General features: G+C 34.8%; 1 protein-coding gene and 1 pseudogene across 1 annotated transcript; one reads left to right on the top strand and one right to left on the bottom strand.

Moving 5' to 3' along the window:
• Positions 1–12791: 12791 nt before the first annotated feature.
• LOC132735999 (uncharacterized) lies at positions 12792–14894 on the top strand. The gene is made up of 3 exons (XM_060723045.1): positions 12792–12983; positions 13699–13800; positions 14235–14894. Exons 1-3 carry the CDS (start codon positions 12792–12794, stop codon positions 14892–14894), a joined length of 954 nt encoding a protein of 317 aa, XP_060579028.1.
• Positions 14895–16836: 1942 nt separating this feature from the next.
• LOC132735996 (uncharacterized) lies at positions 16837–17883 on the bottom strand (annotated as a pseudogene).
• Between the last annotated feature and the right edge of the window lie 445 nt (positions 17884–18328).

Below are 18328 nucleotides of genomic sequence, written 5' to 3'. Positions count from 1 at the left end.
TGGAATTGCAAAATTCTTTAAATATATTCCTCGAATACTTATAAGTTGATATATAAGTATTATATATTCAACAAATGTAAAAATATTTAGAAAAAATTTTTTTTTTCCTCCCACGGTTTTATTCTCCCACTTTAAGAAATGGGGTTTCAACCCCACTAAAGTCCCAGTGGGATTAGTAAAAACCCGTGGGAGAATTGAAAAACCCCATGGGAGGTCACACTTTGAACACTCACACAGCGTTTAATTATTGCCCTATCTTTGTGTAATCGGTCAATAATCGTCTATTTTTATCCAAATTACTGTTTGATTTAACTTTTTGTATTGAAACTATGTTAAAAAGGGTAGTTGAGTTTGCGAAAATACCGGATTTGCAAACTTATTCCGGAGGCTGTTTAATACAAATATAACAACATTATTGTTTACTTGATTTTTACGGATCAAACTAAAACTAATTAACACAACATGCAATTACTGCTAATAATAACAGCTCCTTCCATAGGTCAAAATAAAAAAACATTTTATAAGAGACGACACCGCTCACCGGCGTCGCCAATAATGGCTTTAGAAATAGTAATATCACCTGACATATAGCTTTTACGCTGGACACGTCCCCCAATGTTTTGACACAAAATCAAAAACGTCAAATGGTTAAACACACAGAAGGACATTTAACACTGGGTATTCAGTGATAAACAACTTCTAAGAAGGTAATCGTATTAACTCATTATTGTATCATAGTTTGGAGACTTTTCTGTTGAAGATGTGTCAGAGTTAAATCGTATACATATACATGCACCGTGCTTAACTGGAGTGCAGGTATTAATTACCCGCACTCCAGAGCATGCCCATTGATTGGCACACTTTTGCTTGGGTTACTTATTGTGACGGCAGAGAAAAGGAAAGCGATAGATATATCATATGCAGATGCTCGTTCATTGGTTACTTTTTTCTGGGGTTTCATATTGTGACAACATGGAACGTGTTTCAATGTTTGACTATGATACAACAGAGAAAAGACATCAAAACACTCGGCAATCTGATTAATACTCGTTGGATACGCCCCACCCCCTCGTACAAATCAGATAGCTTCATGTTTCGATGCTCTTTCTATCACATATAATAATATATTAAAACAACTTGCCTCCAGATTCATGGTAAATTTTATGAAGTTCTTAAAACATGTATTTAAAAGTTAAATGTGTGAAGTAAATAAAGAAAGTACTTTATAGCCTGCAAAAGTCACTTACATGTAAAATCTACGCAAATTACCAAAACCGGTCAAAAGATGCAAATTACCCGTTACTTCGATAATAATGCAGTAGAAATATGGTGTTAAAATACTGCAAAATAAAGTTATCAATAGCAAAAACATGTAAATCATTAATTGTATCTCGAATCGTTTTACTTTTCTTAAAATCTTAGTACATTTTTCTCAAGTTTTATAGTCTTGAAATATTTTTCTGCTCATCCTCAGATGTGATGTATAATCGTTTCTATTGGAACGAATCTCTGACTCATGTTTGACATTAAAAGAAAAACAAAATAAATAAAACATAATTGTCTTCATACGTTCTTTTGTTAAAATTTGTAACGTTTTTATAGTAAAGGAAGGTATTTTCTTATTTATAAATGTATATATTCGTACACAGATATCTGTCATTATTACAAATCCAGGACGTCTGAAAATAGATTTGTTTATATAGATTGAACTAACGCGGTACCTTGACAACTTTGTAAATTTGATTTAACCTGCCTCCACAAGATTATAATTTTGTTATTGTAAAGAGCCAGACATGTTATCAAATATTCATGTCATGATGGATTACACGATTACTGAAGGCCTATTTTCTCCTGTAACATACTCATCATGTCATAAACTATTGACGCATATTTTCCAATTGAATAGAATAAGTAATATCAGTTGTAAGGCATTGTCCAATATTTCTTAAGCTGTACAATATAAGACATAAATCACAATATATAAGATGATTTTTTATAAAAGAATTACACACATAATGTTACCCTCGTGCATTTGTTGTGTTGTTAAAATAAATAAAAAAAAACGCATCGTCGGTCGGTTAGCCACGTATTATTCAGTACATGCTATTCATTATTAAATATGTACGGAATATATACCGTGGGTAACCGACGATGGATAAAACTGTACATAATATGGTATATATAATATAACTTCACATTGAAGGTTTCATAATCACCGCCGTATGAACATATATGCGGATGTTTCTAAATTCACAATTTGACCATTACATGTTTAAATGTTGTATACTGTTTAAGCCGCTGCTAGTGGGTGTGGACGGTAACTTTCAGTACCGTCCATGAACAGGCTCGCACACCGAGCCTGCAACATTTTCAATTTTGCCGTGTTGTGCTTTCTTCAGGGATTATGTTTTCCTCTATTTTGTGGTAATTAGGTTATTTAAATCAAACTTTTTCTACTTTAGAGGTTCCAGTTTTCCTTACTTGAACACTGTGTAATCACCCTTAGGATATGTGGCTTGCTTTTAAGATTGGTATTTAAACCGCTTATCAGTAATATTCAGACGTTCTAACCTCTGATCCCTTTTCAAAATTTCATTTTATTTAGTTCCGCCCATTGTTTTCTCGCTCAAGCACAAGTATTATTTTACTTGGGGACCATACGCCGCTTTTCATGGAATTGCACAGAAGTGTCACATTGAAGTTTCCATGATCAGCGCATCTGTGGAGGTTTTTAAATTCAAAAATTTACCATTATTTGTTTAAATGTTGAATACTGCTTAAGCCGGTGCTAAGGGGCGTGGGCAACAACTTTCAATTTCCAGTACTGTTCATGAACAGGCTCAATCAAACCGAGCCTGCAACATTTTCAATTTTGACGTTTTCGACTTTTTTTAGACATTCTTTTTCCTTTTATTTTAGTTATAGGAAATAAAGGTTTTTATATGTCTTTTATCTACAAGTGTATTTTTCAACAATAATGTTAATGTTGTTTGTGTCAAAAGCAGCGCTAACAAAAAGAAAAGAAACGATAAAGATATTATACATATAAGTTTAAAATGAGACATATTAAATAAAATGTTGATAACATGCTCATCAAATAAAAAAGACAAACTGCTTACTGTAAAATTATCTTGACCACATGTCCGTTTGTAACAATTTTATAATTGAAATGATGATATTTGTAGCAAGGTAAGTGATTATTATGTGTGTGATTACATTTATTATATCCACTGAGGGAAATCAAAGGACCTTATTGAATGACCTAGATACATCAGATTGTGGAATAGATGAATAACGCAACAATGCATTATTAACGAATTGATTTATCGTTATGTTCAATTAAGATTAAAAATAAGATAAGCAAGTTGAAAGCTAGGGACATATTTCTATAATTATTTACACAGTACTGTAAAAAACACAACTGCAAAACAATTAGGCGTAAATCATGACGAATCTACTATAAATTGACAATTGAAAATAAAAACATTAAAAGATGCTTAATTATATCATTAAGCATGTGTTTATGTATTTCGACAATTTCATAAAAATTGAAATTCCCGTTGGAATAAATAATAATGTTGGAATAAACTCCAATTGGAATCTAAATAATTCCGCTCGGACAGCATAATTCCGATCGGAATACATGAAATTCCGCCCGGACAAATTTTTTAAAATACAATTTTTGATAAGAAAAAAATTAAAAATAGCTTTAAATGAAGTCAATTATTAATAGATAACATTAAATCTATCGGATGAAATGATTTTTGAGTGTTTAGGGCAAGTATAAATGGTAGTGAAGTTTGTCACTATCCCGGTGGTGCAAAGATTTTCCGGTGGCTGTTAAATATTAATATATATTAACTTCCAATTGGATTAATTTCCATTCCTTATAAATTGGAATCAATTCCAATAGGATTTATTTCCAATAAAAAATATTGGAAAAAATTCCAGTTGGAAAAATGTCCAGTTAGCTTTTAATTCCAATCGAATTTTTTTTCCAGTTAAATTTAATGGAAAAAAATCCAATCGGATTTTCCGAAAAATGCTTAAATTGACGCTATTTCAACAAGAAAATGCATACAAATACATATTATGCATATGCTTATGCATTTCGACAATTTCAGAAAAATTAAAATTCCCGTTGGAATAAAAAAAATGTTGGAAAATATTCCAATTGGAATTTCAGTAATTCCGCCCGGACAGCATAATTCCGATCGGAATACATGAAATTCCGCCCGGACAAATTTTTTAAACTAAATTTAACCTAAAGAAAAAAAATAAAATTATCATAAAATGAAGTCAATTATTTCTAATTAACGTTAAATCTAACAGATGAAATGATTTTCAAATGTTTAGGACAAATATAAACGGTAGTGAAGTTTGCCACTATCCCGGTGGTGCAAAGATTTTATGGTGGCTGTTCCGTGAGGAATGTTGCACATATTCATTATCCCTCATGTACAGACTCAATCAAACCGAGTCTGCAATTCTCACGTTATTTTGTTGTGATTAATGCTTCCAAAGGATCATTTGTTTCAAGATTTTTTTAATTCTTCAGGGATTCTTATTTCACTCTATTTTTTAGACTTATTTTTAAATTGAAATATTTGCAGACATGTTAATGCGGCGGTCACAGGGTCACTAGTAACATATTTGTGTATTAGATTTATCTATGTATGAAGTGCCATACATCACCAGGTATCAAAAGAGCTATGAAGAAATTATCTACACTAAAACACATGTTTTTTAAAAATCCGGAAACAAAGTGATCCCTCGGAAGCATTATTCTAAGAATTGCAGACTCGGTTACATGGAGTCTGTACAGGAGGGATGATGAATTAGTGAAACATCCTTCACGCCCCCTAGCACCGGTTTGAGCGGTACTCAATGTTCAACACTTAAAAGTGCTGGCATCAATGATCCCGAAGGACCAGAAAAATATAACAATACTGAAGGGAAGTACGGGGCAACTTTTTACAGCTGCCACAGCGTTAAGTTGCCAGATTATGCTGCACAATTCACCCATTCTCAAAGCTCATAGTAAGAATTTATTACTATTTTTACTTTTCTTTATTCAATGCTGTCCATTGACAACAGAAACGACAACAAATAAACATTGAACAGTTCTCTTTCGACACCTGTTTTCCTGTTTTATGTTATTGGAGTGAAAATGATTTCTTGTCTATGGAACTATTTGTAGCGTACATGTACAATGTATCGTCATATTTTGACAACATTTGAATAAGAAAGTAAGTCAGATGCAAAAGAAGAAATTTAAGAAAAATTCTCAAAAAATCTTTCATATTTTAAAAGGATACAGTTCCTTCATGGGATGAAAACGCTTTTCAGTTTCCGATAGGTGTTAGTGAGAAGAAAATGACCATCATCAAAACATACGATGCCAGATTTATAAAAACGAAAGATAGAGGAGGCGTATCCATTCATTATCTATTGTTGTTGATTTGAATTACTAATAACTTGTGGGAACTCCAAATACACATTACAGCCATTGCCAATTCCCCCAGGAGGGTATACCACAAAATATCTTTATCAAGTAAGTTCTCTAGGACAGGCAGCTTGCTAAATCAGGACAATGCAGAAAGACCTTGATATAAATCTATGCTCCTCATAGGTATAATTGAAATAAGGATATCGATTTCTTTCATTGCCATTATAAGATATAATAAACAAGATCAACATTTCAATAACCAACCCCCATATGACTCAGCAACCAGAACCATTGGCAAGGAGCCCAGGAGGAACCTAAACAAAAACAGGACAAGACAGTTTAAGCTTTTGTTTGATTTGAGATATTTCTAGATACTGTATCACAGTAAGATAAAATAACAAGAATAAAGATCAACAAGGCAAAGGCAACGTTCACAGGACGCTTCCCCCGGACACACCCAAGCAGGACACCCAAAAGGCACCAAACAAGTACCTGGAGTGGACACAAGGGCGAAAGGAGCCGGACATGTAAATTAATGTGAAATAATATAAACAAAAACAGGCCCATAAGGGAATTAAAGGGAAAAGGGCTGTACGGGAGAAGAGGTGGGGGGGGGGGGTAAAAATGGAAGGGGGGAAGAGAAAATACCTACCGTCAACGACAATCCAACAAGTCAGACATCACAAAATGTAAACATCCAAAAACAAGTAACAATACAGACAAGAAAAACACGTGAAGGAACACAAAGGGGTACCGCCTTTGAACGGTCAGTGGTGGTTAAACCACTGGGGAGTTTAAACCGGTTTTAGGCGCGCCAAAAATAACAAGAATAAAGATCAACAAGGCAAAGGCAACGTCCACAGGACGCCGCCCCCGGACACACCCAAGCAGGACACCCAGAAGGCACCAAACAAGTACCTGTAGTGAACACAAGGGCAAAAGGAGCGGGACATGTAATGTGAAATAATATAAACCTCACTCTTAGCCCCAATATGGTCCTGAATGACACGAAAATGTATATAATATTAATACTCACGTGCTCAAAGCTCCGAGTTTTAGAAATGTTTATTATGTCACTATTATTTGTTTAAACAGCTCAAAGTAGCATTGTATTTTCATAAACACGATATTCTTCGTTTTTACCCAATTTGAATATTATTATCATCTTTTTCAAGCAGAGTCTAAGTGACATGTTTGTTATTTTTTAAATCTGCATCAATTTATAAGCACAATTTAGGAAAGAATAATTATAGAAGTTACAGAGTAAGTGTATGCAAATGTAAATGTATTAAGAATCAGGAAAAAGTAATTCCTCATGAGAATTGTAGACCTTGTTTCTTTGAAATATGATAAACAAGATCAACAAGGAAAGGCGGTGTTCAATGAACGCAACCCCCGTATGACCCAGCAACAAGAACCAATGGTAAGGAGCCCAGGCGGACCCCAAACAAAAACAGGACAGAGCACGGACAGGTTAATCATTAAATGATAAATAATTTGTAAAAGTATATATTGAGTTGATTATAATTTTGAGTCTGTTTATGATGACTAATGAAAAAACGTGCAACATCCCTCACGCTAATCATGCATTTAATTTTCAAAAAAAAGATAAACAATCCCTAAGGAAAGCCCAACACGACAAAATTGAAAATGTTGCAGGCTCGGTTTGATTGAGCCTGTTCATGGACGGTACTGGAAAGTGCAAGTTACCGTCCACGCCCCCTAGCAGCTTGTTTTTGAAGCTTTTCAACCCATGTTTGTTTGTCTGTTTCATTTTGCGCCTTTTCACAACAGTATGTCAGTCATATAGGCGGGTAGTTTCCTAACCATCGTTCCTGGAGAGTTACACTTGTACTAGACTACCTTCCTCCGCACTAAACTACCAAAGCATCTCCCGGGGATCGAACCCACGCCAGAGAGGTAAGTGGATTAGAAGTTGTCGACTCTAACCCCTCGACCAGTCCACGCAGGCTGTTAAACACATAAAAGTGCCGGAATCATTGATATCAAAGGACCACAAAAGTTTTACAACACTGAAGTGTATACTTGACATTTTTTGCGGCTGCCACAAGGCTTTTTAGTCCCCTACCGGTTTAACCGGAGGGGACTTTAGTTTTACTCTCCGTCCGTCTGTTTGTCAGTTCGTCAGTCCACAAAACTGGATACTGCGATAACGCAAAAAGTACTGAACATTTTTTATGAAACTTGATATATGGATAGATGGCAGTACGGAGATTTATGCACGTCTTTTTCTGTTCTTCCTGTGTTGAAATTTCTGGTTGCTATGGCAACAAATAGTCTGAAAATATGACAAATTTAAAACATAAACTAGATCCAGTGATAACTCAAAAGGTACTGAAAATATTTTTATGAAACTTAAAATATGGGTAAATGGCAGTCTGGAAATTATGCGCATCTTTTTCGTTTCTTCCTATTTTGAAATTTCTGGTTGCTATGGCAACAAAAAGCCTGAATTTCAAGATTTCTGATTTAAATTTTTCAGCTTTTTCACTATAAGTTCTTTATTTCTTAAGGTGTTTACTTAAAACTTATGATATAAGTTTCTGGTCATCAACAACATCATATGTGACGAGGTTTACAACTCTAGCACAAACATTATCAGTATTACCTCCCTTGAACTTAGAATGTTTATGAAAAAAATGTTGTCTTTTTAAATATCTTCTTTATTTCCTAATGTATCTACTTCAAACTTCATACATATGTTTCTTATTATCACTCAACATTTTTCAGAAGGTTAAATACTCTAGCAAGACTATTTCCAGAAGTATGTCCCCCTTGAACTTAGATTTTTTCGAGAAATTGGTATGTTTTACTCCAACTTCTTCATTCCTTATACTCTAGTGATTTTGGCAGACAAAATACTAACTTTGGTAGAGATAGGCACATGAGAAATGAAGATGAAATGCAGGAAACGCTAAAAGCAATACGATTTAGGCTAGACAGAATTGAAAGGTCTCAGAAAAAAACACCACAGAATGGGGTAAGAACCTGCTTTATTTGTCAGTCGCCAGACCATCTGTACAGAAATTGTCCACAGAAGCACAGAAGAGAAGAGAGGCCACAGGTGCAAAGCAAGTAGGAAAACGGAAATCCGTCTTCTCTGTAGGTCGAGAGGGGGCGCTTGTTGATAAAATTAGACCTATTAATTCAATTGAAACAAAAATGTTAAATGACTCAGCTCATGAAATCAAAGAATCATCTGATGAGAATAGTAAAACTGAACCAACAGATTATAGTAGAATAGGTCAAGTTGGAAATACTGGAACACAGTTTGACAAATGGCTTTATTATGTATGGGAGAGAAATTAGTATCCACTGTTAATAGATTGTTGGTATGTACAGCTTTTTTAAATACCCAAAAAATACATTTTATAAAATTTTATAAAAAAAGTCTAACTAAATTCAAATCTTAAAATCAAAGTGTGAATGGGCTAAATTTTTCATGTTTTTGGGCCTGAAAAAAAATTTAAATTTAAACAAAAATTTTAAAACCCGGGGCCAAATTTAAACAGAACCCTATATCCCTTTAAACGGGTTTTAAATTTTTCAATAAATGGGGCATTAGGTTTTAAGAGTAACTTTTTGGGGAAAAATTAAGCCCCCCCAAGTCTTTAAAATTTGTTAAAGTATTATACCAGACTGTTTAACGGGGCAAATTCTGGCTAAAAATTAAAAATTAAAAAAAATTCTGATTCAAATGAATTAAAGTTTATATCATTGAAGGCATTGTTGATCCTAATAGTGAAGAGGTTGGAATAAGTAAATAAATGCAAGAGATATTCCAATAGTTTTACAGCCAGGAAAAGAAATAGGGGTGTGTAAATCATCTAATGAAGAAATTGACTGTGAAATGCATTATTGTGCTCATGTTCAAGAAAAGTCTGATACCTCTGATAAAGATTCACCTTTAGCTGGTCATTTACAAGAATTACTACATAGAAGTTCTGAACATTTAAATCCTGATCAAAGTTGAAACCTTGCTATGCTGTTGGAGAAGTATAAAAATATATTTGTTTCCTCGACAGATGAGTTAGGCTGTACAGACCGCGTAAACACACAAAATAAACACAGGCAATGCTCAAACCTATCAGGCAACCCGTAAGACGACAACCATTCGCGAAACGACAGAGTGAGAAGGAAAAGGTCGAAAAAAATGATTGCTAAAGGGGTAATAGAGCCATCAAATAGTCCTTGGTCATCGCCGATAGATATACTGCATGTTATGTGTTCAACCCAGTTACAGTTGGACACTACGCTTTCCTCTTTTGATTGCATCTGACGGACCAAGTGGGAGACTCTATGATGGATAGTTCGTAAAGCCCTTTGGGACTGAATTGTCTTATTTCGTCTTCTCCTTGTTTCGTGGGCCCCCTTTGTGGGTTGATTTTCTTTTTTGTTTTCTGTTTTTCCTTTTTAACTTTGATATTTTTATTAGGGTTCTTTTTTAAACTTTAATTTTTCAACATGATCTTTTTTATTTTTTTTTACTTTTTTAATTTTTGTAACCATGACAACTGTTAGAATTTCACTTGGCGGGATTCATTTTATTTACACTGTCTCGTTTAAAGGAACAGGGTGGGGCTAAAAGCGAGGTTTGGTGCACCATTATCCGGTTTAAACTCCCCAGCAGTCATTATTACGCTGCTGACCGTTCCAAGGCGGTGCCCCTCTGTGTTCCTTAGATGTATGTCTATGTTGTTTCATACTGTTTTGGCGACACTTTTGCTTGTGTTCCTTGTTGTTTTCTCGTCTACGGTAAGTATCTTCCCCATTGCCTCTAGTTTTTATTTCTTTGATTAACCCCCCCCCCCACCCCTTCCCCCGGTCTCCTGTCCCCTTCCCCATTGTGGGCCTATTATTATTTTCTTTGAATTCCTAATCAATTTCAAATTATTTATCATTTAATGATTAACCTGTCCGTGCTCTGTCATTGCCCTGTCCTGGTTTTGTTTGGTGTCCCCCTGGGCTCCTTGCCATTGGTTCTTGTTGCTGGGTCATATGGGGGTTGCGTTCATTGAACACCGCCTTTCCTTGTTGATCTTGTTTATCATATATTATATTGGTTACGAAGAAAGACGGGTCGGCTCGGTTTTGTGTGGACTATAGAAAATTAAATGAAGTAACTGTAAAAGATGCCTATCCAATACCAAGGGTAGATGACTGTTTAGATGCTCTTGCAGGTGCTAAGTAGTTTAGTACAATGGACCTCTGCTCTGGGTTTTGGCAGGTTGCCATGGATCCAGAAGATAAATTGAAAACAGTTTTCTCTACAGTAAACGGTTTATACCACTTCAAAGTAATGCCGTTCGGACTAGTTAACGCACCTTCGACATTTCAGCGACTTATGGAAGATGTCCTCTGAGGTTTATAATGGGTCGAGTCCCTATTGTTCATGGACGATATTATTACACCTGGTCGATCAGTCGATGAAAGTGTAACTAGGCTAGAAAATGTCTTTAAGCGGCTTCAAGATTCAAACCTGAAATTAAAATCTTCTGAGTTTCTACCTCTTCCAAAAGTCGACATCCTTTCTAGGTCATACTATTTCAGAAGACGGCGTTCGCACCGATGATTCAAAGATTGAAGCAGTCAAAATTGGCCCATACATACCAAAAGTAAATAAGTCAGAAGCTTTCTAAGACTTGCTTCTTTCTATAGAAAATATGTCAAGGTTTTCGCAAATATATCAAGGCCATTGCATGAATTGTGCGAAAAGAAGGCGCAATTCAGTTGGAGCCCAGAGTGTCAATCAGCCTTCGAAAACCTGAAAGAGTCTCTTACATCCGCTCCAATTTTGGCTTATCCGTTACCTGAGCATAAGTTATTTTCGATACCGACTGTAGCGATATGGTAGTCGGAGCTGTGCTTTCTCAAGAACAAGACGACAAGGAACGACTGATAGCTTATATTAGTAAAGCATTAAACAAACATGAACAATCCTATTGTGTCATGAGAAAGGAGTTGTTGGCAGTTGTCGTGGCTTTAAAGAATTTCCATTCATATCTTTATGGGCAAGAAGTTCTTCTGAGAACAGATAACTCAGCAGTCAGTTGGTTGAGAAGTTTAAAAACACCAACCGGACAAGTTGCTAGATGGTTGCAAAAAGTAAGCACATATAACCTTGAAGTAATTCATAGAGCTGGAAAAAGCCATAATAACGCAGATGCTCTTTCGAGACGACCATGCAGTGTCTACTCACGACAGCAACAAATAGAAAATGACAACATTCAAGCCGAACATGACACTGAATTAATCAAAGATGATGTTAAAGTTAAAGATACCGACGCAAAAATAGATAGGACATATGACGACGAACAGAACAACAATGAAACTGAAACAATCAAAGAAATAAGAGCTATTACAAGGAGTAACACAAGAGATGAAGAAACAAACACAAGAACTGACACATAACGACATCCTATTAGATGACTTGAACAATACAGATATTCAACAAAATCAACTTGGAGATCCAGTAATTGGTCCCTTATTGTCAGCAAAATTAGCTAATTTGGAGACACCAAATTGGCCAATGGTATCTCAAGAAATTGCTCATTTAAAAACACTTTGGAGGCAGTTGGATCGCCTAGAAGGCAAAGCTGGAGTATTGTATCGTCAGTTTCATGATGACCTAAATGATATTTAACTACAGTTGATTGTACCAAAGAATAAGCAAAATGACGTTTTGTATTATCACCAAGACATACCTACTTCGGGACAACCCGGATTTGACAAGACCTTAGAACAAATTCAGACATCATTTTATTGGCCAGGAATGACGGACAGTGTTACAGCTTATTGTAAACATTGTGACATTTGTACCGCAAAGAATTTAAATAGGTCCAGAAATAAAGTTCCTCTTGGAAAATATATTGTGGGTGAACCTATGGAGCGTGTCGCAATGGATATTTTAGGGCCACTTCAGCAATAAATATGTCTTGGTAATAAGTGATCTCTTTACAAAGTGGACTTAATCAGTACCTTTACCTAATCAAGAGGCTAAAACAGTGGCCGAAGCAACTTTGTATGTAAATTTGGTGTTCCGCTACAGTTGTTTACCGACCAAGGTAGTTATTTCGAATCGCGTTTACTTGCTGAAATTTGCGCTATTCTCGGTATTGAGAAAACTTACACGACAAGTATGAGACTGTATGAGCGATTCATAAAGACTCTCGCCTCTATGCTTTCGGCTTATTGCCAAAATAATCAATCTGATTGGGATTCTTTTCTTCCGCTTGTAATGCTGGCATACCGTAGTACTCCTCAAAGTACAACTAATGTTTCGCCTAATAAAATGTTTTTTGGCAAAGAAATAATTTTACCTATGAATGATGTCGTCGGTGATCCGAAAGCTGAAAGAAATTACGAATCATACGAAGAATATACTGATCTACTAAGAGATAAAAAAGAAAAAGATCATGAAGTTGCGCGAATTAACATTGGAAAAGCAGCGGTTTACCAAAAGAAACATAACGATTCGAATTCAAAGCTAAAGAAATACAGTAAAGGTCAACTAGTTTGGTTACACAATCCAACAAAGGAAAAGGGTATATGTTCTTAAATGGAAAGGTCAAATCCTTGTAACAAAAATATTAGACGATCTAATTTGTATTGTCAAAACGTCAGCCAAACAGAAAACGAAAGCTTAACATATTGATAGGTTATGGCCGTATTCGGGTACAAATATACCAGCTTGGGTCAAACGCGAGTCTAAAAACATAAAAGCAAATTTATAAACTGAATATCAAAACAAGAATTATATAAAAAATATAAAACAACAAACCAAACATGAGTAAAACTAACAAAAAAAGACAATAACAACAACATAAATATAAATATATAATATAAATAACAATAAAAAGCTTTAACAATAACAGAAACAGCTCATCATTCACGATACAAAGCCAAATATGCAAGTCGAGTTTGTGTGTCCAGGCAAAACAATAAATTTACTCATAGAATAAATCAATCAATCTTTTATGACAGAAAATGGAGAAATGCTGGCTTTGCTCAAAAACCTTTACAAGCAAATCTGATTTGAATGCACATCTTGTATCAAGAGATCATAGACGGCAATGTGTTATTTGTCCATGGTGTGGTGATGGTAAGACTTTCACAAGAGTGTCTGATCTTTCAGTGCATTGTTCCAACAGGCATTTTGTTGAATATAATTCTCTGCCGAAGTCATTTCTAACAGCAAGAACTTGTTTTATTTCGCAATACATCCGCAGGATTATGCCAAGATACATCAGCCCGAAAGATGGAATTCCTCAAATGCCTATGAGGCAAGACGCTTAATTTTGAGAATGTTGGAGAGTCAGTCAGATAGTCAGGTAAAAAGAGACAATTGGAGGAGAGGCTGGATAGTGGCTTTAAAGCAAGATACTGAAGATAAACAAAACCGAAGTCGTCAAAAGAAAAATGTGCAATCAGTGTATAAAGAAACTGACAAATGTAATAAAGTAAAGAAAGAAATAAAAGAACAAAAATCAAACCAAGAAAAATTGAAAGAAACAAATGTTGAACAAGAACAAAATGTTCCACTTGATCTGTCGAATAAATCAGAATGAATCAAAAGAATAAAGAGAAAAGAAAAGCTGAAGCGTTATGTGAGAAAGAGGTGGTAAAAAGTAGAAAGGTTTCGCACGAAAGCAGTGATGAGAAGAAAAAGTGTTCGAAAAAAAGTGATAAGGGGAAAGATGGCGATGTTTGTTTAAATGATGATCAGTGTAATAAAGAAAAGTAGTGTTTAAATGTCAATGAGAAGAAGAAATTTGATGATAAAAGTGTAAACGAAAGTAATACAGAAAAGAAGTTTTTAAGTGTCAATGAGAGGAAGAAATGTGATGATAATAGTGTAAATGAAAGTGATAAAGAAAATAAATGTTTAAGTGTCAATGAGAAGAAGAAATGTGATGATAATAGTGTAAAAGAAAGTGATAAAGAAAAGAAGTGTTTCAAAGAAAGTGATGAGAAGAAATATGATGATGATTATTTTAAAGTTGAAGATGATGTTAATAGTGTCAATGATATGAGTAATGAAGGTGAAGATAATGAAAATAAGAGGTGTTCAAGTGTTAATGGAGAAGGAAAATGTGACAATGGTATATTGAATGAAGTTATAGGTAATAGAATGAAAGTGTGTAAAATAAGAGATGAAAATGATGATGGAAATGAGATAAATGAAGAGAAGATAGAAGAAAAAGTTGAGATGAATAATGAAGTTAAAAAGGAGTTTAAGATGATAGAAGTCGAAAAAGAAATTGATGACAAAATAAAGATGTTAGGTGAAGAAAAGGAAAAAGATGAAGAAATATATCGCGCTACAAAATTAATTCTAGATGAAATGAGTAGAGAAGATCAGAAGCTGACAGAGTTAGATGGAAATGACTTTTGTAAGAAAGCATCAGATTTGTTGAAAGTATGAATTATGACACTGGTACCACCGGGCAGAAGAGATTGGAAAGGGGATAATGAATTTCATATGCATCTTAATGGCTCCGATTTTACTTGGCCTCCACAACAATGGCAACAAATGGCCCCTAACCGTCGTCGACTTATGGCCTGGGAGCACACCGCTTTCCAACTAGAATATTTGCAGAATATAGTTCTAAGTCCAACACTGTCTAGAAGCTTTCTGTTAGACAAATATAACTTTCTTGTGCTGCAAGGATCCGGTAAAGTTAAACGTGAAGAAAATGAAAAAGGGGCTGCCAGGGCGAGATTTTATCTGTATCAAATGCTGAGCGAAATAACAAACGGACACAATCCATCTGAAGCCGAGAAATCACAAATCATTACTTTAGAGTTAGTAAAAATATGGGAGAGCTGCGGAGGCAATTGGCTGTTTTGGAAATACCACTAAGACTTGTAGTGTAATACGTAATAAATAAATGTGCTATTGTGACAAGTATCAAGTGAAAATGAATTAGGTGTAGATACATTCGTTAAGTTATTACTTGACTGTTTTGAACTAGTGAATTTAGCTTGAGAAAATTTATTCCTTTGGAAATTAATTATATTTTGAAAATAACTGAATAATGTTGATATTTTAAATGGATTGTCGTCTGAGCTATTAATTTAAGTAAATATGAGTTCTTTTAGTGTTCATAGTGAACATTATTTCATAAGATTGAAGAAATAGACTTCATTTAGGGACTATTTTAGACTGTTCCTGTTTAAAGTATTTTTGTTGAATGTGTGAAATATTTATCATATTGACTTGTAATAATTTTTGAAAGTGACCTTGACCTACCAGTGATGAGGACAGATGTATAAAACTCTTTTATCTAAAGTTACATGATTATATATATAAAGAGTTCTATGTTTACCACATGTTGTGATAATAGTTGTTATTTAATTCTAGTTAATTGGAAAAAATGTTTCTTTATATTGTTTAAGGATTTTGCTTCTCTTAAAATAATTTTAAGATAAATTAAAACATTAACTGAACATTATCTAGGAGGATAAGTTGATACAAAGGTAGGGGAAGTGTTATATATCATATATAAAGTCGTCCACTTATATGAAACTGAAGTTTTTGAACAATTCTCACCGTTAAATTATCAAATATGAATAAGATTGTTCTATAAAATCAAAAATAACTCTAACAATTAAGTCTTACCCAAACTCGCGGAAACTAGTGACAATAAATAAGTTGACGGCAATATCTGCTGCGAGCTGGTTTAACTCATTCAAGTTATACTGTCAAAGAAGTTATACGTTATTTATAACCTCTAAACAACAGTTACTCACACATAATTGGAATTCCTTGACGAAACACGTTTTGTTTACTTTTACAAAGAAGTTTCCAGCGGAAATGAGTTCCGTTCAAAAACCAAACGATAAATTATAAACGGAAAGTTTTTAAGTACAGAAAAGTACCAATAAACAACATTTATCTGTTGTATTTTAAACAAGGTCTCTTATATTTCTTTTTATTTTGAAACTATTGTAAACTCTAAACAACGGATTACAGCGGAGCTATTTTATTTAAGCGGCGCAGACAGAGGGAGCATGGCCTTTGACCTACTGACCTGAAAACCACAAGGGGACATTTTCTGGTTATGATCAATATCCCTGCCAAATAAAAAAACATATAGGATATTGTTATATTTTTTTAATTAGTCGTCTACGTTAAGACATAAAACTTTTTTGATAATCGATGTACATATTCAAAGTATAGCTGACGAATACAGTTGATCGTAAGCTGTATAAGTTGTTTGCTGTATACATACACGGTACAAACCGTGCATACATCAACAGCGATTGTTTGTCGTTCAAATGTATAAACGTTGCTGCGTTAGAAAACTTAGCTGTTCTTTAGACTGCTTGTACACTCTTGCTTCATTTATGCCCACTATTTAAATTTAGATGTAACTTAAGTTACTTGTCGACAAGAACACGCATGTGCTATTGACCTTCTCGCCAAACTGCTTGTGTTTACAAACGAGACTTATCTCTTTGCTGACTATCAGGTCTGAACATGTACAGAAGCGAATGAATTTACCAAGCATTCCGTCGATGAGTTCTCTGATGAATCTTCTTAAATGATTTGCGACGACTTGTTCCTCTGCACACATGCTTTCTGGAAATTTTAAAATTATGTTTACAATTTCAGGTTTTGGAATCGGATCAGCGTAAAGCTGAATAAGGTTTTCTTCAAATGTGTCGATTTGTTGTAGAATAGGCTGGAAACAATCAACGATGAACATAGGTGTTCGAATAATTTCCTTATGGGCGATCTCGTTTAGTATTTTAGAAATATTTGTGAAGTTGGACGAATCTTACATTCGTGAAGTTCAAGTACTTCTATAAGATCGTCATAGTCGACTTATTCCCAGTTTGAGAGAGCATTTCTGAACGTGGTAACTTCATAATTCGGAATAATATCAAAGAAAGCCTCCATGGTGTTATCTAAAACTTTTTCAAAAAGACAAAGCTGAAGAAATGGCTAATACAAGCGTATAGGACAATATCTACTCGAATCCCAACCAAGTACAATGATATTTGCTACTGAACGCCACTCACATTCAGCGAAATCGTGTCGTAGATATGGTATTTTAAATTTTGTACCTACAGTACACTGATCATAATGATTGGTCCAAAAATCGGACAGAGCCTCCCTTGTCACTCCCCCGCCGTCTTCTGCCGCCTCTAAACCACCATCCGGCATCATCATTTGGACGGACACAGGGTTTTCACTAGGATTGATGTTTTTAAAGGCCTCAATTCACCCTTTCAACAAATGACCGCGATGTAGTGTTAAAGATATATGTTTTGAGTTTGTTGATACCTCAGTATGATGATCAGTAAGACTAGGAAGCGAGTCATCATCTGTAATTGGCAGACCAGAAATTTACATAGCATGATGAAGAATATCCCTATCAGTAAAATCATGATCTTCCTTATCGTCCCGTGTAACATTTTTCAACACTGTTAGATCCTGTGATAATTGACTTTGTGTTGTGTTTGATTTTTAGGTGAATGTCTTAACTCGGGTTCATTGCTTATATTCTCAGGATTATTTCTATAGGTCGTTGATAAATAAAATCGTAGAACTGGCATTTTTGTTGTTTCATACATATTAGCGACAGTGACATCCGGCCCAATTGTCCGGTCTGCAAAATCCCATAGATCAAAGTTAAATTCTGTCACCGGTCCTTTTGAGGACATACCATTGGAAAAAAGTGATATTGCTTGTTCTATTATCTCTGTTTTAGTTGCCGTTTTGGAACCTCTAATTTTCTTGTTCCACGTCCTTTATTCTTGCGAACCTGTGTACTACGATGTGTGTTTTAATGAATGCAACCTATTTCATTTAGCTAGCGTTTCTGTTACCATAGGGCCGATGAGGGTTTC

Source organism: Ruditapes philippinarum, unplaced genomic scaffold, assembly GCF_026571515.1.
Source record: "Ruditapes philippinarum isolate M1 unplaced genomic scaffold, ASM2657151v2 ctg12364_1_1_1_1, whole genome shotgun sequence".
Taxonomy (NCBI): domain Eukaryota; kingdom Metazoa; phylum Mollusca; class Bivalvia; order Venerida; family Veneridae; genus Ruditapes; species Ruditapes philippinarum.
This window is presented reverse-complemented; position numbering and strand designations above follow the sequence as displayed.

Coding starts and splice junctions, on each gene's coding strand:
- LOC132735999 (XM_060723045.1), top strand. CDS start 12,792: ATGAATGATGTCGTCGGTGATCCGAAAGCTGAAAGAAATTACGAATCA. Junction 12,984..13,698: donor AATACAGTAAAGGTCAACTA/GTTTGGTTACAC, acceptor ATACATCCGCAG/GATTATGCCAAGATACATCA. Junction 13,801..14,234: donor AGAGTCAGTCAGATAGTCAG/GTAAAAAGAGAC, acceptor GTCAATGAGAAG/AAGAAATTTGATGATAAAAG.